At 34.9% G+C, this 23,828-nt stretch overlaps 1 protein-coding gene and 2 long non-coding RNA genes across 6 annotated transcripts; 1 reads left to right on the top strand and 2 right to left on the bottom strand.

Annotated features, from left to right (window-relative positions):
- Nucleotides 1-8,302: 8,302 nt before the first annotated feature.
- LOC108851929 (uncharacterized) lies at nucleotides 8,303-9,119 on the bottom strand. Its single transcript, XR_001949412.2, has 3 exons — nucleotides 8,927-9,119; nucleotides 8,679-8,782; nucleotides 8,303-8,603 (listed from the first exon to the last, which is right to left on the bottom strand). It is a non-coding gene; the product is annotated as an uncharacterized LOC108851929 (long non-coding RNA).
- Nucleotides 9,120-10,048: 929 nt separating this feature from the next.
- Nucleotides 10,049-11,696, bottom strand: LOC108849310 (uncharacterized). Of its 4 annotated transcripts, none has more exons than XR_001949164.2 (4): nucleotides 11,194-11,696; nucleotides 10,894-11,084; nucleotides 10,526-10,825; nucleotides 10,049-10,449 (listed from the first exon to the last, which is right to left on the bottom strand). It is a non-coding gene; the product is annotated as an uncharacterized LOC108849310 (long non-coding RNA). The 4 variants fall into 4 exon arrangements; XR_001949165.2 differs by having other exon boundaries at nucleotides 10,049-10,446; XR_008945524.1 differs by having other exon boundaries at nucleotides 10,049-10,808; nucleotides 11,194-11,687.
- A 5,451-nt stretch (nucleotides 11,697-17,147) lies between these two features.
- LOC130511177 (uncharacterized) lies at nucleotides 17,148-19,900 on the top strand. The gene is made up of 7 exons (XM_057008051.1): nucleotides 17,148-17,611; nucleotides 17,726-17,916; nucleotides 18,151-18,351; nucleotides 18,422-18,965; nucleotides 19,042-19,141; nucleotides 19,220-19,354; nucleotides 19,451-19,900. Exons 1-7 carry the CDS (start codon nucleotides 17,148-17,150, stop codon nucleotides 19,898-19,900), a joined length of 2,085 nt encoding a protein of 694 aa, XP_056864031.1.
- The last annotated feature ends 3,928 nt before the right edge of the window (nucleotides 19,901-23,828 follow it).

Here is a 23,828-nt window from a genome sequence, read left to right as displayed (position 1 = left end):
GACAAAACTAAACACATGCATTAGTAATTTCATGGTTAAGTAATATTAGAATATTACATATATGTTTATATTATATTGTTTAGTAATATATATATCACATAAGATAGAAGAATGAGATAAATTTCTTAGGACAATCAAAGTCACATATATGATTTTTCTTTTTTTATGTTAATATTTAGAGAGTTTAAGTCTTTATTACCTTTAATAAATAATTAGATTATATTTGTTAGTATATGATTATCCATAAATGAATTAGGTTGGTATAACTCTGATAAATTAATTTTATTATGTAGTTAATTTTTTAAATAAATAAATTATATACTTTTAATAAATATTTATACTTTTTAGTGAAAAAATTAATTTTTAAATGAATGCTTAAATTATATTAAAAACATAATAATTAAGTGATTAATTTTTGTTCACTACACAAAATATTAAGAATGGTTGAAAATAAATTATTTGAACTTGGAGAAAAAAATAATAACTGGATCTGATTTTTTAATCGGCACAAATGGCCCAAGAGAGATCTGATGTGGGCAGTGAGCTGAATCCAAAAAATGATCCAATATAGATGTGTTATTAATATTACTTGATTGCCTTTAATAAAATATGCAATGTTAGTAAAGAAAATGGTATTTTTAGTAAAAAAACCAATTGGATCATGCTTTAATAGTATAGATGTGTACTTACATTTCTCAATCCAACGGACATAAAAAAAAATGTAAAAACTGCCACAAAATTTATGTTTCTCGAAAACCAATTCCCTTCTAATGAATTCCTAATGTGAATCCAACATTTCCAGTTGTAAAGACTTGAATTAATGATCCAAGTAGACATCTGTTGATGTTTATAGGGATATTCAATCCGGTAAAGTCGAGCCAATTAATACCGAACTGAAATAACTAATTAATACAGAGTCGAAATAGAAAAAGTGGTTTAAATTTGGTAATATTGAATTTACGAGCCAATTAATACCGAACTGAAATAACTAATTAATACAGAGTCGAAATAGAAAAAGTGGTTTAAATTTGGTGATATTGAATATATTAAATGAATGTTTTTTTTCTAAAATAGACACCCGCAGTATATGGATATAGTTTGGTATGTATACCAATCAAATAAACCAAATTAACAATAAATTAAAATATAGTAATATAATTATATGTAAATTATATAAGATAACTAAGAATATATACAAAATTTATTTATTGATATGATCTTCATATTTAAAATGTTGGTTTTAGTAATTTAATATTTTACTAGGATATGACCTGCGCCTTGCGCATGGTAAAAATGTTCAAAAAAAAATTAGGGAACATTTTTTATAAAAAAAAATTAGAGAACATTACATATTCTATATGTGAAAATTGTCAAAATGATATGAGTAATAATATATAGGGGTTAACAATATTAGTAAAATAATGTACCTTAGACTTTAAAGTATATGTTCCGGTCTTGTGCTAAAATAGTTGGTTGTCACTGCATCTTTTTGAAAAAATAATGGTCCACTTATATACCGAAGCCATACCAAATAGCAATGAGTGTATGCGATTATAAAAATAAATACACGTGTCATACACAGTCATAATTTTGGTGAGCAACACAGCTATCCAACAAATTCTAATTAATATATTTGTCCAATTTCCATTATTAACGACCAAAATTTTAGCAAGTTTATATTTATTGTAGATCATATTTTCATAATTTAGGAAATGCATAAATATCATGGTCAAGATTGATAAAATTATTCTCGAAATTATAGATATTTGGCTCAAATAATATCAATCACCCCCAAATCACTATAAATTTGGTTCCTAATTTTATATGCTTCTCACATTCCAAAACATGCAACAATGTTGTATGTGGTTCCTATTTTCGAAATTCGAAATGTTGAAAAAAGAGCACACATATATAAAAAAATGTATAATTAAAAGAATATATAAAAGAATGTATAAGTAGATGTATACATATATGCATTTTTTAGATATTTCATATTTCATATCTTGACCAAAATTTTAGCAAGTTTATATTTATTGTAGATCATCTTTTCATAATTTAAGAAATGCATAAATATCATGGTCAAGATTGATAAAATTATCCTCGAAATTATAGATATTTTGCTCAAATAATATCAATCACCCCCAAATCACTATAAATTTGGTTCCTAATTTTATATGCTTCCCATATTCCAAGAATATGTGGTTCCTATTTTCGAAATTCGAAATGTTGAAAAAAGAGCACACATATATAAAAGAATGTATAATTAAAAGAATATATAAAAGAATGTATAAGTATATGTATACATATATGCATTTTTTACATATTTCATATTGCAAGTAAGCATACATATATATATATATACAAAAGAATGTATAAGTTCAAGAATATATAAAAAAATGTATAAGTTCAAGAATATATAAAAGAATTAATGTATAAGTTCAAGAATATATAAAAGAATATCAGTAAGGATAAGAAAAATATATAAAAGAATGTATAAGTTCAAGAATATATAAAAGAATGTATAAGTTCAAGAATGTATAAGTTCAAGAATATATAAAAGAATGTTAGTAAGGATAAAAAAAATACATATAAAAGAATGTATAAGTTCAAGAATATATAAAGAATGTATAAGTTCAAGAATATATAAAAGAATGTCAGTAAGAATAAAAAATATATATAAAAGAATGTATAAGTTTAAGAATATATAAAAGAATGTATAAGTTATGTACACATATATGATAGCAAAATCAGTAAAGCATGTGATAATTAGCATACAAAAAATATGATCCGTACAGATGCAAAGGAAAAATGTAATAAAAAACTCGAAATGCATATGTGTCCTTGGACTCGACAACTCATTTTATATAACCTGTTTGCAATGCATATGTGTCAAATAATATAAAGAAGGAGCCAAATAATATGTTGGAAATGAGAATATAACAAACATAATAGGACCAATGGCATTATATGTAATTACTCTAGTAAATTAAGGATAATTTTAAATGATGGCTGAAGAAGATTGTGAGGGTGACACATAGGCATAATGGCAACATCGAAATTAGTTTACTTTTTAAAGGTTAAATTTTTAAAATGCTTCTGGATTAATAATAAGGGGATTTTAATTAAAAGTTATGATTCATTTTATTCAATAAAATAAAAAATAAATTTTATCTTTCTGTTAACAAATATGTGTACTAATTACTGCCCTTTTTTTACCAACAAACATTGATCTTCTGTATAAAATCTTGCCAAAACTTAACAAAAATATTACTGAAGTTGGATTAAAGTCACTGCTTCGGTGCTTGTTGTAGACATGTTTTACAAACTAACTTGGAAAACAAAATGTAAGGTCCTGATCACTCACGGTTAATAACCAACCCAAATCCATTTTCTCGGTCTGTGGGTTCCATTCCGTTATAACGGTTTGGCGTAAATTTTTCTAAAGGTTAGAAATTATTGTTTACTGATTCTGGAATCACTACATGACATTTCTCTGTACTTTGGCCTCACTTGCACACTATTGCGACTTACTTTTCGAGAGGTCACCCATCATTCCACTACTACAGCTTAAGCACTTAACTCTGGAGTTCTAAACGGATGTGTTATGAAAAACGTAAGTCAACTTTGGTGATATAGATAGCCAAATCAATTCTCAACACAGTAAGACTTTCTTCCCTACGTTCTCGATCGTACATATTCCAAAGGCACAAAACACTATGACGTACAAGCTTGCATGGAGTGCGAGGAGTTCTCATTCAGCTATGGTTTATGTCGACTCTTCCCCACCGGCTTGGCTTGCTGATCCGATAGGGAACTCTTAGTTTACTTATTGTTGTAAAAAAAAAAAATTCTCATAAGCCTTTCCATATATCACAATTCGGGATGTTACAATTCACCCCCTCTCAAAGAACACAACGTCCTCATTGCCCCATGACAGGTCTCAAGACGCCTTTCGAGTCAGAACCGAGATGACTAGCTAGATCTGATAGCACATGTAACGTCCTCACCGGTGTGGGAACCGAAATTCAGACCGTCGATTTTAATGAATAAAAACGGAGAAAAGCCAAGTTAACCCGACTTTTCCTGAAGGTCCGGATTCTTTGCGATAGCCAACGACAAGTGACCGAACAAATGCGGAAAAAATAGAAAGATAACAAAATGAGTTTAGTAAAAAGTAGATCTATATTTCGAATTCGCGTAAGAGCGTTGCGATGATTACAAAAGATTGTAAAAGCTTTGATCGCGAGAACTGTCGGCGATTTTCCTAGTTCTAGCCGCCTCAAAACCTTAAACCTAATCTAGTCGCAACTCGATAACAAAAGACGAAAAAGATACGAAAAAGGTTTAAAGATTTGGGACTGGACCTTATGAAAGGCTGCCTACGTACCCCTTTCGAGGATCAAGTCGAACGTAGTTCAGTTAGAAAGAATAGAACAAGAGATCGAACAGCCTGTGCTGGTTCGTCTAGTATGAGCGTTGGTCATAGAAACAGGCATGTCGAAAATAATGCCTAGGGTTTCTATGTGCGGAACTCTAAGTGAAAGAATTGTTAGATCCTTCCGAGAGGAACAGAGGTCTGCGGACAAGATAAAAATAGAACACGAGGCGGCCGGACGTTCTAGGTCCTGCCTTACTAGTCTAACCACCTAAGTTCTAAGTTCTCTAAGCTTGCAGGAGTTCTCTAAGTCTAAAATCTCGGATCTGCTCTGATCCCTTTTCTTCTGCTCCAGCCCTCCTTATATACATGTCTTAGGTCGGAGGCCCTTCTACTCTTTCGCCTTTGGGCCCAATTTTATCTCTTTTCAGGAATATTCCATTTTTCGTCGATCTTCATAATTATCTTCGAACGTTTACATTTATCTTCGGAAACTTGACATTTATCCTATTTCGGGAAATAGAATAAACCGTCATAGCTTTCTTGGGCCTGAATTCTTATAATCGTAAGTGAGTCCGTGAGCACGTTTCAAGCCTTTGAACGTTTATACGATTTCTCGGAAAGATTGTCTTTCGTCGCAAAACAAATCGTATAGCTTAAAGAATCGATGTTCAAGTCGATCGTTCTTGTTTTACACGATACACTTTATGAGAAAACCAACCTTCTCAGTTTTAGTCGTAAAACTTCAATGATAACTTCAATCGAGACGAACCGAGAGACACTAGGTCCGTATATAGGAGTTTTAGGAATCAAAATCATTGTTTACTGACCCTGCAATCACCACATGGCCTTTTCCCATGCTTTGGTGATATACCATGGATTTGACCCGATTTTAGCCATGGTATATAGGAGTTTTAGGATAGATTAACTATGAGTTGGAGTTTAGATAGCATATTTACAGGTTCAGGAGTGATTGGAGAAAATATGGTGATTTTGGAGTATTTTTGAGCACTTTAGAGATTTCACCTGAGATGATCATATCGACCGACACTTGAGGTCGACACGGAGAGAGACATGTCGATCGATGCACATATTGTGACATCGATCGATGGGGAGCACGCAGAAGCCCAGTTTGGTCACAGCCGACTTGAAGCCCAATACTCCATCTAATTACCGAAATGCTCCTAACAAGTTTTAACCTAATATTTACAATATTTATACCTTGCCTAAGTGGTAGAGAGAGCTTTTTAGGGTTTTTCATACTTTTCATAACAAACAATTTACGGCTTTAGAGAGAGAGAGAGAGAGAGAGAGAGAGAGAGAGAGAGAGAGAGAGAGAGAGAGAGAGAGAGAGAGAGAGAGAGAGAGAGAGAGAGAGAGAGAGAGAGAGAGAGAGAGAGAGAGAGAGAGTGTGTTATCTTTGAGAGCCTTTGTACTCTATTACTTTCTATTCATATATCTATTCTATGCATATTTATTTGATGATTATAATGTTTTGCTTAGCTATATCTGAGTAAACACCTTGTTAGGTTTAGGGTTCAAATAGGTTTTGAAGGATTAGCCCCAAATATGAATATTTGAGTTGTGATATTCATCTTTGAAAATTATTTCTTAATGCTTATCTAGGATTAGCTAACCTATACTTGAATAGTGGATTTATCCTCTGGTCTACCTTTTCTGAGCAACCCGTACATAAAGCTTACTAGGCGCACGTCGATCGATTCTCCTATAGAGACATCGATCGATTCTAGCAAAGCTATGTCGATCGATTCCTCCTCATAGACATCGATCGATGCTTTCCTGATTATGATCTGCGCGGGCAGAATCATTGGATCTAGTAATAGATTCTCCAGAAAACGAGAGTGGTATCGGTTATTGTTACTGTTGGGTTCTTTAATATCATGCAAGCATCTCATATAAGCATTCATATCATTATAATCCTGATAACTTGAATAGAAACCCTAAGCCTAACGCCTTCATCATAACTGTTAAAACCCCAAATCAATTAATTGAGCAATTGTCTTGTTCACCGTTTTAAGTTTACTTACAATTTATTGTCTTTGAAATCTTCAACCTAGCTTAGTTTAATAAGATCTAGTGTGTGCCCTAACTCCCTGTGGATTCGATCTATAAGTACTACAACTTGACCTCTTTTGATGAGAGTAAAGTTTCTCTAGGATAATTTGAGAACTTATCAAATTTGGCGCCGTTGCCGGGGAGCTTTGATCGCCATTAAATTCTATTTAAGTCTAGGTTTTTCTTTACTGCTTGAAACTGATAAAAAATTTATTTTCTTGGCTTTTCAGGTACATAACCAGAAGCAACAATAACAAACAACTGTTGTCTACTAATCCCGCTGCTTTGGAATGCTCAATCCGCAAACAGAGTTGTTCTACATCGATCGATACCGCTACTTGTGCATCGACCGATTTTGATCAACAACCGTCTCCGAGTTTCAGACACCGTCGATGGATACTAGCTCACCAATATTGACAGATCTCAATCATCTGACATCGACCGATACTCATCCATCCACATCGACTGATACTTTTCAGTACCTGTCAACCAACATCATTCATCCAACATCGACCGATACCGGGTACCGCACATTGATCGATACTGACGCAAAACATGGTCGCGACTTTGATACTTATGCGAGAAGATAATGGGAACCTGCATGACCAAGAAGGTCACCTGCGTAATGCAGCAGGTCAGAGAATATACAATCAGGGGGCTGCAATCCCTGATCCAGAACCTAAGGCTGCTGCAGCTGCTGCTCAAGCTGCAGAAGAAGCTAAGGGCTAAACTTATACAACATAACGTAATCAGTGTTCTTCGGTCAATGCCCTACGATGTAAGGGCTAAACTGGATAGTGTTCACAAGCTTCTTAAGAAGCATGTTAGCTTTGCAGAAGATGTCGAAGCTGTAGAGACTGATGAGGAAAGATACGCAGAAGAAGATGTAAATTACATTGGAGGTACTGGATTTCAGAGGTCTGAGAATTAGAGTGGAAACAAAAACTTCTATGGCAACAGTCAGAGGAAAAACTACAATCAGAATTCACAGTATCATAAACCCTTCGCAACAGCAGCTACAACATGAGTCTTAACAACTCTTTCTATCAGAATCCACCACCATCTACTCAGGAAAGCAAAATTGAAGCAATGCTTGATTCAGTTCTAGAGGGTCAGCAGAAGCTTACAGTGGATTTCAATGGAAAGATAGATGATGCCTACAACAGCCTAATGCAAAGTTTGACACCTTGAGCACTCATGTGAAGAAGTTAGAAACACAGGTGACTCAAACAGAAGAGGCTATTAGGAGGCAGGAAGCCTTAATAAAAGGAATAGAGGAACAAGTTAGAGACACCACGTGAATGCCATCACAGGAGATGATTTCTGGCAAGTGGTGAAACATGAAAGACTTCATGAGGGCGACTTTGAAGTAGAGAGCTCCATGAGTATCTGCAACTCTCATTAGTATCGACCGACGCCAAGCAACAGTCATCGATCGACATGGGATGATGACTATCAATCGATGTTTGAATCTCCTCATCAATCGACACTACAAGAAATATGAGTATTAGTAGCGCCGTGAAAACGCTATCATATCGTTTCCGTAGCGAAAACACTAACGCTATGACAGCCGCAGCTATAATAGACCCTCCCTTTATTGTAACGTTTTCCGGATGCTATTAAAAATTTGATATTATAGCGTTTATCGTCTACTATGAAATAAATTTTTATAGCATTTAATTTGTGCTATTATTTACTTTCTTATAGCTTTGTTTTATCGCTATAAAGTATTTTATAAAACATAAATAGTATTATTTCTTATTTATATTAAAATTTATTATATATAAAATTATTAATTAAATAATATATTTTAATCCAGATTAAAATTTAAATGATTTTTTATATAATTGGTTTTAAATAAAATTAATATATTATTAAAAGAATTGTTTACAAATGATACCGGTTTAGTTATTAAACCTGGTTTACAGACAAACATTTCTAAACCTAAAACACAAAATTAACCCTATCTCCTTCGCTGCCGTCAACTTGATTCTGAACCAACTCCATCAATCTCCGATCTTCCACCAGTAAACCATGTTCTTCAGTCTCCGCCGCACACCACACAACGACCATGCTTCCTGCATCTCAACCGAACGACCACGCTGTCGTCAAGCTTCTTCTACCACTTCCGTCTTCGTCGACGTCTGAGAAACTAAGAAAAAAAAAAGTTATATGAATGGACAAAATTGAGAATAACATCTCGGTAGGAAGAACACAAGTATTATACCTTTCCTTAAACGCTAGGTTTTACGGATCTACAGAAGTAAAGACACATAAAAAGTCATTGTCTTCCTCTTTCAAGCCGCCGTTCTCTTCCTGAAATCTAGTTTTCTATACACAAAACAGAAAAAGATTCAAACTTTCATGGAAAACCCTTTACCAAAAAACAGAGACAAAATCAGAATTGGAATTTGCCATTAAAACAAAGAATCTGAGATGAACTTGCTAAACAAGGGTAAATTTGAGATCTCGTACCCGTTCTTCTCGTCGACACCATGTCTTGTAACCGTCTCCGGTTGGTGTTGCTCTAGCTTTGTCGTGAGGTTTATGAGAGGACGGAGGTTGGCGAGCTTAGCAGAGAAGATGGGTTGGTTTTGCTCGTAGAAGACAGGTTCTATTAACCGTACTCTTCTCCCTCTCTCTCTCTCTCTCTCTCTCTCTCTCTAGAGACTCTAATGCGCAGATCTCAGAATAATTAAAAAAAAAATGAAAAAAGCCAATTAATGTCAGACGTTGGATTCGGTACCATCTAACGGTGCAAAAGGTTATCCACGCCTAACCAAATAAAAAAGAATGACGAAGATTGATAAAATATTTATTTTTTGACCATTGATCTAATTGCATCAATGGCTCACAAAAAACAATACAAAATATCATTTATTTATTTACAGTTATTATAAAGATTATCTAAAACTATAAATAATCTGATATTATAATTTTAAATTTGAGATCTAAATTTGGTATCAAAATTTTGACATATTGTGTGATTGATTAAAATATTAAAAATTAAAATTCTAATGTTTTATGATATAGTTTGATATGAGTTTTGTGGTTTAGGGTTTAGAGTTAAAGATTTAAAACTAAGTATATGACTTGAGTTTTAAATATATTTGAAGTTTAAGTTACAGTTTTAAAATATATTTGAAATATGTAATATGGTTTAATGTTTTGAAATATATGATATGAAGTGTGTATGTAAGGTTTAGGGTATATATGTATGTAGGGGTTATTCTAAACCCTATATGTGATATAGCATTTGAAATATGTGATATAGTTTAATGTTTTGAGATGCAAAATCATGATAATATATGATTTGAACTATATATAAGGGTTATAGTCTAGATATATAAATTAAAAGCTTAAGATTTAAAATTAACTTTTGTAAGTATTGGATAGTATAAATTTAGGATTTTTTAAATTTAAGAATTGATGTTACAAATGTTAGATTGTTAGATTTAACAATAAATTATAAACTTATATAAGTTACGAATTTTAAAAGTTTGATAATTGCAAATGTTCATTTTGAATTCTATTATTAGTGTTGGATGTTGAACTTTAGGGCATGTTTAGGGTTTAGATGAGGTAAAAAAATATAAATAAAAATAAACATATTTTATTTTTATAAATCTGAAATTGTTTACAAAACCATAACAGTTTAACAAACTAACCAAAAAAATTGTTTACACTAAACAAAAAAAAAATCTAAACCTATCTTCATGGCCACCTCCTCTTTGCTCACGACCACCACTTTCTCATCAACATCGTCCAAATTCACCAACTGTTACAGTGTTTTAAAGTACCTAATATTGAAGTAAAAGCCAATCTCGTCTAACCTAGAAACAGAACCACAAAGCACAAGTCTCTAGCACATATATAAACGACATACAATAAAAAGAATAAGTGAAAGAAAAAGGCAACTCGCCTTTAGAGTTCAGGGAATCAAGAGCAAGTAAGAAAGCTGGAACGATGGCCTCGACCCTTCAACCTTGAATCATCTTCTGCCACAACAACTCCTCTATAAAGAACAAAGATAAATTCAGAACAAAAAATACTATCATGTCACAGCAACCTCACCTGAAAACTGATAAGTGTTCCAGTTCCCCCTGGCATAGTAGTCTCGGCCACATAATAAGGCTGTTTCAGAACATTCAAAGTTCACAGCTTTAAGAAACAGAGAACATTAAGGCTGTTTCAGAACATTAAAAAGTTCACAGCTTTAAAAAACAGAGAACATGTTTTTAAAACAGTGAATGTGAGTGAGTGAGAATGAAAGAACAACAACCTCGACTTCTCTGATCTTGTATCTATCTATCTGTCCTGCTTAGAACTATGAAGTTCATAGTCTCAAGATCCGGCACTACATCAAAATTCGAGCTATTCCAAAAAGTTTAGATAAAGATCACAAATCAAGAACAGAACAAAACAAGAAGTTACAAACTAACCAGACATGAAAGCTTCTTCTTAAACAAGGTCAGCAACCCAGCCCTGAGGACAAGACCGAGAAGAAGGCCTGAAACGCCAACCATTTCTTCTCCGCAAGACTGAGGAAAGGCCTAGTACTTAACCGATCATGCAGGTTACTCAAGAAGTACTGCCTCACTAGATAAGCCGCTTTATCAGTCTCTTGTCAAAACTACAAACAAACAAATTAAGGAACCAACAATCAACCACCAATTGCATCAAAGCTAGCACCTTTTTGAAAACTAAAACGAACCCAAAGACAGAGAAATCGAAAACCGAACCTAGAAAGGCCAGACGTGAGGAGATTCAAGTGATAAAAACATATCCTTCATCTTCACGAGACGACGCTAGTACTCCCTGAGATTGACTGAGTCGCCGCGCTTGAAATAGACCTCGACGAGGACCAACCCTTTGTATAGTGCTTACAGAGGATCGACTTGAAGAATCTTCCTCGGCCTAGAACCTCCTTGAGGACGAGATTGTAAGAGGAAGGCAAGTCGTGCAGGTAGTACTCCGTCGCCGAGACTTGCGCCGTTCGAGCGATTTTGTTCCCCATCGAAAGACCTTTTTTAGAATCGAATTGTTATTCCTTCGATTGGGTTTTAGCATTCAACTGGCGTTTGGATGATTGGAATCAGTTGGCCCCGGCCGGAGAGAGATACACGAAGAAGAAAAGTCTGAAACGAGAGTAGGGTTTCTGAGTTAGACTTTACATAAGGCTAATTCATATGTGTTTGGTCGATTAATGAAATAAGAAGAAAAGAAAAAAAAAACACAGAAGAAAAAAAAACCTGGAGGATAAAGAGATCCATTGAAGTATGAAGAAAAAAAAAGTAACTTTTTAACGAAACGAAATATTTTGGTGCCAAATCCAAATTTCCCAAGTGTTTTTGCCTCTAAAATAACTTTTCATCTATCATAGTGTTTTTTTTTCCCGCTAAATAATTTTTTTTTCTTAGCTGAAATTTAGTGCTACGACAAAGTTGTGTTCTGATTTTTGATATTTTTAATAGCATTTCGTGAATTCGTGCTATCGTAAACTGCTACCAATACTCATATTTCTTGTAGTGCGATAGAGTTGATAAGGTCTACTACTACGAGCAAACCAGTCCGGATTATGACCCACGAGGAGTTTGCAGTAGACACCCTCACCCACTCCAACCCTTCACCGATCAACACCAAGAATATGGCATCGATCGACACACCAAGCCTGAAATTGATCGACATGAGCAGCCTGACATTGATCGACGTGCACCCCTGGCATACCGAGTGTGGTTACCAAAGATATACATTGCCCGAGTTAATGCACTCAAACTCCAACCCCAACCTTTAGAAAACCCACCAGACTTGATTGAGGATACTCAGAGCCTGTGGAGATATAAAAGGAAAGTGCAAAGAGAACCCTAAGGAAAAGGAAAGTGAAGGTTCCCAAGAACTATAAAAGGGAGGCTAATGCAAAGGAGTTGGAAAACTTCAAGAAACGAGTCCTAAGAATCCCAGCAGAGAGACCCTTTGAAGAAGCATACTTTACACATAGATTGTAGATGTTCTTCAAAGAGACCAAGGTGACAGAAGCTGATATTGAGAAAATGTTTCATCAAGTCAGAGAACAGATGAAACAAAAGATTACATTGAAGAAGAAGAGTAATCATGGAGAGTTTGCATTATCCTGCTTGGTGAAAGGTATTGAATTCTCACATGCATTGTGTGACACATGAGCATCAATCAGCATTCTACCTAAGGTTATGGAAGACCAACTAGGTCTAAAGATAGAACATCCAAGGAATCGTTCTGTTTTGTGGATTGTTCCAGGAAGAATTCAGGAGGAATCATGAGAGACCCTGAGGTGCAGATTGGTAATGCCCTAATTTCAGTTGATTTACATGTCCTAGACATCAAGTTGAATTGGAATTCCTCTCTACTGCTTGGAAGAGCTTTCTTAGCTATCGTGGGAGTCGTTTGCAACTTGCAGATAAACCAGTTGTGTCTGACACTCATTAAACCGAAGATTCACTAAGATCCAGTCAGAGTTGGCAAGCCACAGACGTCCTGCAAAGAAGCTATAGATGATTCAAAACTCGTAGCAGCATGCTACTGTGCAGAAGAGTATGAGACAGAATACTCCGAATCGATCGACACCAACACAGAGGCATCGATTGATACACACGATCAAACACCGATCGATCCATCAGTCCATACATCGATCGACAGATACTCACCCCACATGACCGATAGTTTTCACTCTACAGCGATCAACAATATACCTATGTACGAACTAGATGATTTTCCAGGTGACTATTCAGATGAGAGTTGGGAGAACGACTACTACCAGCCTACATTCGCAGTAGAGGCTGAAGATACAAGAGATGATGAGTATGATGAGGAATACATAAGGGAAAGAGAAATTCAATAATCATTCCTTCGCAGAGAAGAGGAGCCCACCCAGATGTGTCCCACCCATTCATGCCAGCAGATCATGTCAGAATAGATTCACATTCAGAGCCTAATGAGGAAGGCACCAGTCTCAATCGCATCTCTAGAGCAGACAAAGGCAAATTGATCGACATCAACATCTACACATCGATCGATATGGCACCTACAGAAGAACGAGATGATTGGCCAGCACACTGCTATCCAATCTTTGCGTTAGAAACTGCTTCATCATCCCAACATCTGGAAAGTATAAAGAGAACTATGAGGAGGAACGAATGTCATGAGCTTCATCTCGGATTTAAACCCAAAGAAGTCTATGTGGAAGATAAGAGTGAAAGTCATTAGACTCTGGAAGCAGTACACGTATTTTGGTGGAGAGACCATAGAAATAGTTTTCGTGGATGCTAAAGTAAGTTGTTCTTTGTTTATAGTTTCATATAATATCAATATTGTAATTTATTTTGTATCTAATACCTACTTTTTCTTCAGGGAGATAAGATCCATGCTTCCATTAAAAGGGAACTGGTGCACCAATTTGAACCTTTCAAGCTTCTTTTTAATTTCTCCTTGATCCCCTCATGCGGTTCTTACCGGACAACCAACCACCCTTACAAGATTTTTTTTTCCTACCACAAGGGTTCGAAACTGTGAAGATCTCCCAAGCCAACTCTCTGGCCTTCAACCTGTGACCTATCGTTCGATATTAGATAGAACACTCTATCCTGATTTTTTGGTTGGTAAGTGATCATTATCTATATCAAAATTTAAAGAAGTTATACTTACTAATATTTTTATGCAAAGATACCAGGAGAAACTGTTCCAATTATCGTTTATACATATATCATTTAATTGATGATGATTTGAAAATATATTTATAAATTGAATATAAGCAGATATAATTGGTACAGTTTTTTAACTAATTGGACGATATTAAATTTAGTCCTTGCAATCCCTTAATTTAAGCTCAAGATTTTTTAACTAAGCAATCAACATAAATACTAACATGCAAATAATTTTGACCATATAAATTATTAGATTCTTTAATATGTTCAAATATCATAGTTAATATTGTTTCCTATTTGTTGATTTTTAGTTATAATACTTTTAAAAAATTTAAATTTAAAATAAAAGTTATGGATTAATAGGATTAAAATTTTTGCATAAGATATTCGTTTTCTTTCAAATCAAGGTGGAATTAACCATGTCAGTTATTAATTTGTTCTTGAGTTAATGTTTACTAAGGAAATAAAAAAATAAATCTAGAACCAATTAATATCAGTTTCCAAATATTCTAAATTATATTGAAAATAATAATTTACTTGGTCGATAATTTTTAAATTTATTTATTTCAGTTTATATTTAAATAAAAATAATAATTCTAAAACCAGGTAAAGTAAAAATGTGTATATCAATCTATATGTTATTATAAAAAGTTAGTGACTTATATAGTACATGTTCTAAGTTTTTTTACTCCATCTCAATCTATTTCTAACTAAACTTGGTATGCAATTCAATATGTTTGACCGAAATAAAGATGTTTTTGTTTACTATAATACATTACAAATCATGATTATGTCATTATGATAATGTCCATCATCGCTATAAATCATAAACATGTCATTAATTGTGCATATATTAATTCAATTTTATGTGCTTAGGCGAATCACAATGTCAGTCATGTCATTAATATTCTTGATATTATGAATTGATATTACGAAGTACATAAAATTCAAAATTTATAATAAATTGCAATCCTTAACTTAAGCCACAAGACCTTGCGATTAAGAAATCTCAATAAATGTTAATAGATTAATAATGTTATTGTTTATCAATTTACATATGAATCAAAAGATAGGTTTTGACCTTAATTTAACCAAATTCGATTCAATATTATATTTAAGTTTCACATGCAAATTTAAATAATATTATTCTAAGGAAAGATAGACATTAAGGAAATTTAAATTTGACCGTAATTTATGTAATATCAAAAAAATAGAAAACTGATATACACAATCATCATAACGCTTTTTGGTTTCGGTTAATATAAGAAATTTACTATAAATTTATTTAAATTCTCATTAATAATTAAAAATCACGCACAAAACTTTGGGGATTTACTTGAGAAACGTTATTAGACAAGTTTTTAAAAATTCTTTTAAAAAGTCTAACCAATTGCACAAATTGTAAGCTACTCTTATAGATTTACGTACTTTCACAAAATTTACTTCAATTACACCTAACCAAAAAAAAATCCCCTATATATTAAAAGAGAAACATTGGAAAAATTGTAACCTCAATTTTGTAATAATTAAAAAAGACCCCAATGCTTAGGTAGTCAATTACCACTACAAGAAAACGCGTCTATAACAACGACACGTTACGAGAAAATTATTTCCTCGTAAATTTACGTGGTGTTTACGACGACGTTACGAAGAAATAAATATTCGTCGTAAACGAGTTGTAAAGTTACAACGAAAACGTTTCGTCTTAAACCCAATGTAATTTTACGAGGCTTTTACGTGGAAAGCCCAGTTCGTCGTAAACTCATTGTAAATATACGAGTGTTTTACGACAAATCATGTAACCGATACTTTTGGTGAAAACGTGCATATAGTGTGGTTTAAAGTAACTAACTTCGTTGTAAAATCATTGTAAATTTACGAGTGACTTACGACGAATCATGTTACCGTTTTTTTGGGTGGAAACGTGTATATAGTGGGTTTTAAATAAACTAACTTCGTTGTAAATTCGTTGTAAAATCCATGTTATACCTTCACCTACCAATTACGAAAATCGTCTATATATATGATCATTTCTCAATTCAAATAACACACAAACGAAATCAAAGAAAAAAAACCAGAAAAAAGAAAAACAAATGGCTGATGGCTTCAATATTTACGAGTTACGAAGTTGGCTGTATTCGCATAAAGATGATTCCGGTAGAGTGGCGGATGCATTTCTAAGCGGGCTAGAGACATTCATGCACCAGGCGGGCTGTACACCGATCACGCAGGAAAGCGGTAAGATGTTCTGCCCTTGTCGGAAATGCAAGAATTCAAAGTTTGCTCGTAGTGAAACTGTATGGAAGCACTTACTAAACAGAGGATTTACACCACAATATTATATGTGGTATCAACATGGGGAGGGTTATGGTGGAAATGAAGCTAGTAGTAGTAATAATTTTGAAGATGCTGGTAATAGTGAAGAACCGAATCATTTGCATAATGAATCTAGTTATCATCAGGAGGAGCAGATGGTAGATCATGATAGGGTTCAAGACATGATTACAGATGCATTTTTAGAAACAACTACAACAATAGCTCATGAAACTGGAAATGTAGAAGAACCTAATTTGGATGCAAAAAGGTTTTATGAAATGTTAGATGCTGCAAATCAACCAATCTACACTGGTTGTAGAGAAGGTCTCTCTAAATTGTCTCTAGCAGCTAGGATGATGAACATTAAAACAGATCATAATTTACCTGAGAATTACATGGATGCTTGGGCGGAGTTGTTCAAAGAGTATTTGCCAGAAGACAACGTGTCAGCTGAATCTTATTATGAGATTCAGAAATTGGTTTATAGTCTTGGGTTGCCTTCGGAGATGATAGATGTTTGCATCAACAACTGCATGATCTACTGGAAGGATGATGAGAAGTTAGAAGAGTGTCGATTCTGTAAGAAACCACGATTCAAGCCGCAAGGACGTGGGAGGAATAGGGTACCGTACCAAAGGATGTGGTACCTACCCATTAAAAACAGGTTAAAAAGATTATACCAATCGGAGAGGACTGCTGCATGGATGAGGTGGCATGCTGAACATGTCCAGAAGGATGGCGAGGTCGCTCACCCATCAGATGCAAGAGCGTGGAAACATTTCAACAATGTATACCCAGATTTCGCTGAAAATATTCGGAATGTCTATCTTGGGTTATGCACCGATGGATTTAGTCCATTTGGTATGTCTGGGAGACAGTATTCTTTGTGGCCAGTTATTCTTACGCCGTACAACCTGCCGCCGGACATTTGCATGGAACAAGAATTTCTATTCTTGACCATATTAATCCCTGGGCCGAAGCATCCAAAACGGTCGTTGGATGTATTTCTTCAACCACTGATACAGGAGCTAAAGGAGTTGTCGTCAGAAGGGGTAAGAACTTATGATTGTTCCACGAAAACCAATTTTACGATGCGAGCAGTTCTGCTGTGGATGATAAGTGACTTTCCTGCTTATGGAATGTTGTCTGGCTGGACAACTCATGGAAGGTTATCTTTTCCATATTGTCATGGATCTACGGATGCTTTTCAACTGAAGAATGGTAGAAAGAGTTGTTGGTTTGATTGTCATCGTCGATTTCTTCCTATTGCCCATCCCTACAGAAGAAATAAGACATTGTTTAGGAAAAACAAAGTTGTCAGAGACAGTCCTCCTCCATATCTCACAGGCCAGCAGATCGAGGAGGACATTGATTATTACAGAGCTCAGAAAACTGTGAAGAAAGGAGAAAACTGGCATGTTCCTGGAAATATGCCTGATGGATATGGGGTATCTCACAATTGGCATAAGAAAAGTATATTTTGGGAGCTACCTTACTGGAAAGATCTTCTTTTACGCCACAACCTGGATGTGATGCATATAGAGAAGAACTTTTTTGACAACATCATGAATACAATACTGAACGTCCCATGGAAGACAAAAGATAACAAAAAGTCAAGGATGGACATACCCGATATTTGCTCAAGAAGTGAGTTACATATCAAGAGCAATGGAAATGTTCATGTTCCCATCTTTCGATTGTCATCAGAAGCGAAGTCAACTTTGTTTGACTGGGTTGCATCAGAAGTGAAGTTTCCTGATGGTAACGTTTCAAATCTGTCAAGATGTATTGAACGAGGTCAAAAGTTCTCAGGAATGAAGAGTCATGATTGTCATGTGTTTATGCAACGACTACTTCCATTCGCTTTTGCTGAGCTCCTTCCTAAAAATGTACATGAAGCACTTGCAGGTAAATATTAATTAATTATATATATATATTATGAAATGTTACTAATTTGGGTTATATTTGCAATATACAGCGATCAGAGCTTTCTTCAGAGACCTTAGCACACGTACGTTCAAGGAAGAAGTCATCGAACAACTTCATGAGAACATCCCGATCATAGTGTGCAACCTAGAGAAGATATTTCCTCCATCATTTTTTGACGTCATGGAACATCTAGTTGTCCACCTCCCGTACGAAGCATTACTTCGCGGACCTGTTCACAACGGATGGATGTATCCATATGAGCGCTCTATGAAACATTTGAAGGGGAAAGCAAGAAATCTTGCAAAGGTGGAAGGTTCGATTGTGGCTGGAAGTTTGACAGCAGAAACATCTAACTTCACATCATACTACTTTGCTTCAACGGTTCGTACGAGGAAAAGAGTTCCTAAAAGATATGATGATGGTGGAGTACCGCAATCTTATGCAGTAGACGGTGTTCCTGACATTTTCTGCCAAATTGGACGGTTTGGTGGTAAACTGAGAGAAGTATGGTGGTCCAGTGATGAGGATAAGCATAGTGCCCACACTTATATTCTGCTCAACTGCGAGGATGCTGTGACGCGTTCTTTTGAAAGGTAAATAATATTCGTGTGTATTATATGATATGATGTTAATTAATTATATGATATGATGCATTTGTTTAATTTGCAGCTTGTTTGTATCTCAAGTTGAAGAAGCAATACCAGGAATATCCGCAACCGAGGTGGATGCAAGGAAAGATAAGCACTTTGTCAAGTGGTTAAAAGGACATGTAATATTAACATATTAAGTAATCTTTGGTACTATTATTGATAATGTAAAATTCTAACAGTGATGTATTAATTTGTAGGTTGATTATGACGATCCATATTATCCTGTATGGTTTCATGATTTGATCCAAGGTCCAGTAGCAAAGGCCACCACATCATCTATGTACTTCACACGAGGTTTCACTTTTCATACATATGAGTATGGGAGACATCGGGCAACAAGCAACTACGGAATATGTGTGAAAGGTGAAACAGACTTTTACGGGATCTTGTAAGAGATTATTGAAGTGGAATTTCATGGGTTGTTGAAGATAAAATGTGTCCTCTTCAAATGCGAGTGGTTCGACCCCGTGGAGAACCGTGGTGTTCGGTTTAACAAATTTGGTGTTGTGGATATCCATTCTGGGAGAAGATATAACAAATTCGAGCCTTTCATCTTAGCTTCCCAAGCCGAACAAGTTAGCTTCCTTCCATACCCTCGCCTTCGAAGTTCTAGGATAAATTGGTTAACTGCTATCAAAATTACACCTCGCGGACGGATTGTTGCTGGAGAAGAACCACCTTTGCAAGAAGAAGATGCAATCAATGAAGTTGAGGTACCTGATCAACAAACTGATGAAATTCTTTTGGTCGACCCGGATAACCGTCAATATGAAGATCTTCCTGAAGATGTGACGGATGAAGCACGTGAAGATGAGTTCGATAGAAGCGATGATGATCATTGTAGTGATGTTGATGAGAACTCAAATGATTCTTCATGATGTAAAATATGTAACAAATGTTGATTTTTATTAGAAGATCTTATTTTCATATGTGTATCAAATTCTATTTTATATAATATGCATTTAAAAAAAAAAATAGGAGTTTATGGTTTCAGTTGGAAAAAGAGGTTGAATGTGTAAAAGATATGATAGTATAGATATGTAAGTTTGGGGTTTAGGGATTTTGATTTTCGGGGTTTCACATATTTCGTTGTAATTTCGTTGTAAAAAAAACGCGGGCCTGGTACTTTCCTCGTAAAAGTTAGGTTCGTCGTAACTTCGTTGTAAACCATGAATCGGAGTTTAGGGATTTGATTTGTGGTTTCATACAGACATTGTAAACACGTCGTAAACAAAAAAACGCGGACCTGGTACTTTCGTCGTAATTCCTGAAAGCACGTGTCCTCGTAAATTCGTCGTAAACTGAAACACGGGCCTGGTACTTTCGTCGTAAACCAAAAAACGCGGCCCTGGTACTTTCGTCGTAAACCCAAAAACACGGGCCTGGTATATTCTTCGTAAATTTACGACGAATTTACGAGGAATGTGTTTTCTATATATATGCAACGCCTCTGAACGAGGCTTCCTCGTTCATTCCTCACAAAGCTCTCTCTCTCTCTAAGGTAACTCCTCTCTCTCTCTCTCTAGTTAGTTTTTTTTTTATAATTAGTTTAGGTGGTTAGTATAGGGAATTAGTTTAGAGAATTAGTTTAGGGAATTAGTTTAGGTGGTTAGTATAGGGAATCTTTTTTAAAAATAATTAATTAATAGTGTTGTGATTTTTAATTAATCAATGTAGATCATGGCTCCTAGGAAAAAACCACCACCGACTTATGATGAGATGTTTGGCGACGGTGCCGGGACGTCTTCTTCCGGCGGCCGAGCATCTTCTGATGCCGTTCCGGACTCTCAGACATCTCAGAGAGTTTGGAGTCCTCCTCCTCCCGCACCTCAGATGGCTCCACCGCCTCCACCAGCAGCTCCGCAGGAGCCCATCCCAGGGGCAGATGTTCATCCAGACTTGCGGGTGCCTCCTCATGCACCATACGCAAGATATACGGTGGAGGATTTGCTTTCCGCGCCTGGACGGGGTATGGACGTTTTGGATCCCGATAGACCGCCGGGTACTTATTGGTAAGTACATTTATAATTTAAAATTTTCAAATTATTTTTATATTTTTTTATTAACAAGTTGGTTCAATTTGCAGGTTTGGGGCCAACAACCGTGTTTCCCGGAGCGTTTCAAAGACGATGAAGGGATACTTAGACGGAGCTTATCCAAACTGGAGCTTGACTCCAGATCACGTCAAGACCACTTGGTTTAAACAGTTTGCGGTAATTTTTCAATTTTCTTTTTAATATTTAATTTTATTATTTTTATTAATTATTAATTATTAATTATTAATGGTTTCATAATTTTGTTTGTTTCAGCAAAAGTGGCACTGGTCCTTAGGAATCACCGAAATTGTGAAGAAGGAATTCGAGGCAAAGGCGAAGACTCGCCTTACCAACACGGTCTCGGATTGGAAGGATAAGTGGGAGATCTACGGCTATGACGGGAAGCCCACTGGGGTCACCAAGGATGTATGGGATGGCCTCATCGCCTTTTGGAAGCTACCCCGCTCAATCCGGAAGGCCAACTCCTGCTCCGCTTCCCGTAGGACCAAGTATAAAGACGGAAATTTGCCTATGGTTCATACCACCGGGCAAAAATCTCATGCCGGGATCCGTCTCGAAGCTGTAAGTTTTAGTTGTAATATTTATTTTATTAATAAATTTGAATTTCAATATTTAATATTTTATTATTGTTTTTTGTAGTTTGAGAAGACCGGAGTCATGCCATCTTTGTCCGACCTCTTCAAGATGACTCACGCCAAACCGGACGGGACTTTTGTTGATCCTGCATCCGAGAAGCTCTTTTACTGTTGCTGCTCGGGTTGATGAGCGGGAGACACAACTCACCCAGCAGTCTCCGGATGGATTACCCGTCAAATTGACGACGGAAGAGGTCGACAGGATCTTCGAGGAGGTAAAATTTAAAAGGTAGTTTAAATTAATTTTACTATTTCAACAATATTAACTATTTAATATTATTTTTTGTAGGTCGCTCCAAGAAAGAAGGGTCGGACGGTGGGAATCGGTTCTGTTAACGAAGTCGCAAGAGCGACTTCGTCATACTATTCGAGACGGGCCCAAGAGACTTCTCAGATGCAGGCTCGATTGGATACCCAGCAGGAGCGTTTAGACTCTCTCGAGAACCTGTTGGATATTATGGCGATGGGGAACCCGACCATGCAGAGAGCGTTGGCGGCCAGACGAAAAGCTCTCGGGATGCAACAACGGGATCCCAAATCTACCGATCCAGTGGGAGCGGGACCTAGCGGAGAGGGACCGAGCGGTACCGGCTACTTTGATGATGTATCGCTCCCGTAGATTTTTATTTTTATAATTTCGTTTTGTAAAATATTAAAACTTAAATTTTATTTATGAAATATTTATTTTCTAAACAATTTTTTTTTTATTATTTGAAATTTTAATTTTTATAATTTCCAATTTTATTATAAACAAAAATAAAATAATAAATGAAATTAATATTATAAATAAACAAACGATGTAAATTCGTCGTAAATTTTACAACGAATTTATATCGAAGAAGTCGTAAATACGATATAAACAATTACATCGAGTTTACAACGACGGACATGTAAAGTCGTCGTAAATTTTACAACGAATTTACATCGAATATTTAAGTGTATTTTACATCGAAAGTTTACGAGTTAGTTACAACGAGTGTTTACATGGACATTACGACGAAAGCTTTCCTTCTCGTTTACGACGAACTCATTTACTCGTAAACGTTACGTGGCGTTTACGACGAATCTTTCTTTACGACGGACGATTAACAACGAAACCCTTTTCGAGGTAAATTCGTCGTAATCTCCCTTTTACAACGTATTTACAACGAAAAGCGTCCTGGTAAATAATATGTTTTCTTGTCGTGTACATTCAATTGAAAAATAAGTAGGTCCACATTCGATTTTTATATGTTGCTAGATACATTCGTTGGTTAAACTATATGATATGATGATATAATATGATATTTATGATAGAAGCATTTATGATTGTTCCGCTATATATAATTACTATTTTCTTTTCTTTCCTTAAATAAAACCTACAGAATTACCATAAATGACTAATATATATAAATATGACAATTAATTTTTCTAATAATAAAGATTTGATAACAATATATATCTCCTCCATCATTTTGTTTAATTTTATATTATTAAAATAAATTAAACAATCGAACTAGCTATAAAATTAAAATTTAGATTTTTTCGTATATGTTATATTTTGAATTTTAAAAAATGACAATAAACGACTAAAAATATTAAAATTATTATGTTAAAAATTAATGATCAATCGTTTAACACTTTTATTATGAAAAGATACACATGATTTTAAAACCATATGAGTAAAAAGTATCATTTAATAATAAAAATAAAAAAAATATATATAGATTAAATTATATACCATATAAGATTATTCTACTTGTAATAATAAAACCCGACTATATCATATTTTGCTCTACCACTATTTTACGATTTTGACATGTTGGGCCACATATTTCTTCTTTGTTAAGAATATTAATAAAAGATCATAGTGCAATACTTTTATACATTGCTTTTATAAGTTTCGAAGAAAGACTCATGATAAATATAATGATATTATAAGAACTGTGACCATTTGAAGATGCAAACCGGAGATCCTTTCTTCTTTGTTAAAATATTTATTGGTAGAAATCTAAGTATGTTTCGTTTAGAGTTGTAACGAGAAGGTCAAGCTTGAGTGTCGTGCAAGTCGGCAACCACTGAGAATCAGCTTAACTTTACTTACATCTTTTATGAAAAGTCAATATGTAGCATCT

Source organism: Raphanus sativus, chromosome 4, assembly GCF_000801105.2.
Source record: "Raphanus sativus cultivar WK10039 chromosome 4, ASM80110v3, whole genome shotgun sequence".
Taxonomy (NCBI): Eukaryota; Viridiplantae; Streptophyta; class Magnoliopsida; order Brassicales; family Brassicaceae; genus Raphanus; species Raphanus sativus.
Note: the sequence above shows the minus strand (reverse complement) of the source record. Positions and strands in the feature narration are given on the sequence as shown.

Bases quoted from the DNA above. Each gene is read 5' to 3' on its own strand.
- LOC130511177 (XM_057008051.1), top strand. From the start codon at position 17,148: ATGAGGTGGCATGCTGAACATGTCCAGAAGGATGGCGAGGTCGCTCAC. The intron at 18,352-18,421 runs GTAAATATTAAT...TGCAATATACAG, and splicing joins TGTACATGAAGCACTTGCAG to CGATCAGAGCTTTCTTCAGA. The intron at 19,355-19,450 runs GCAACAAGCAAC...GGGTTGTTGAAG, and splicing joins ATGAGTATGGGAGACATCGG to ATAAAATGTGTCCTCTTCAA.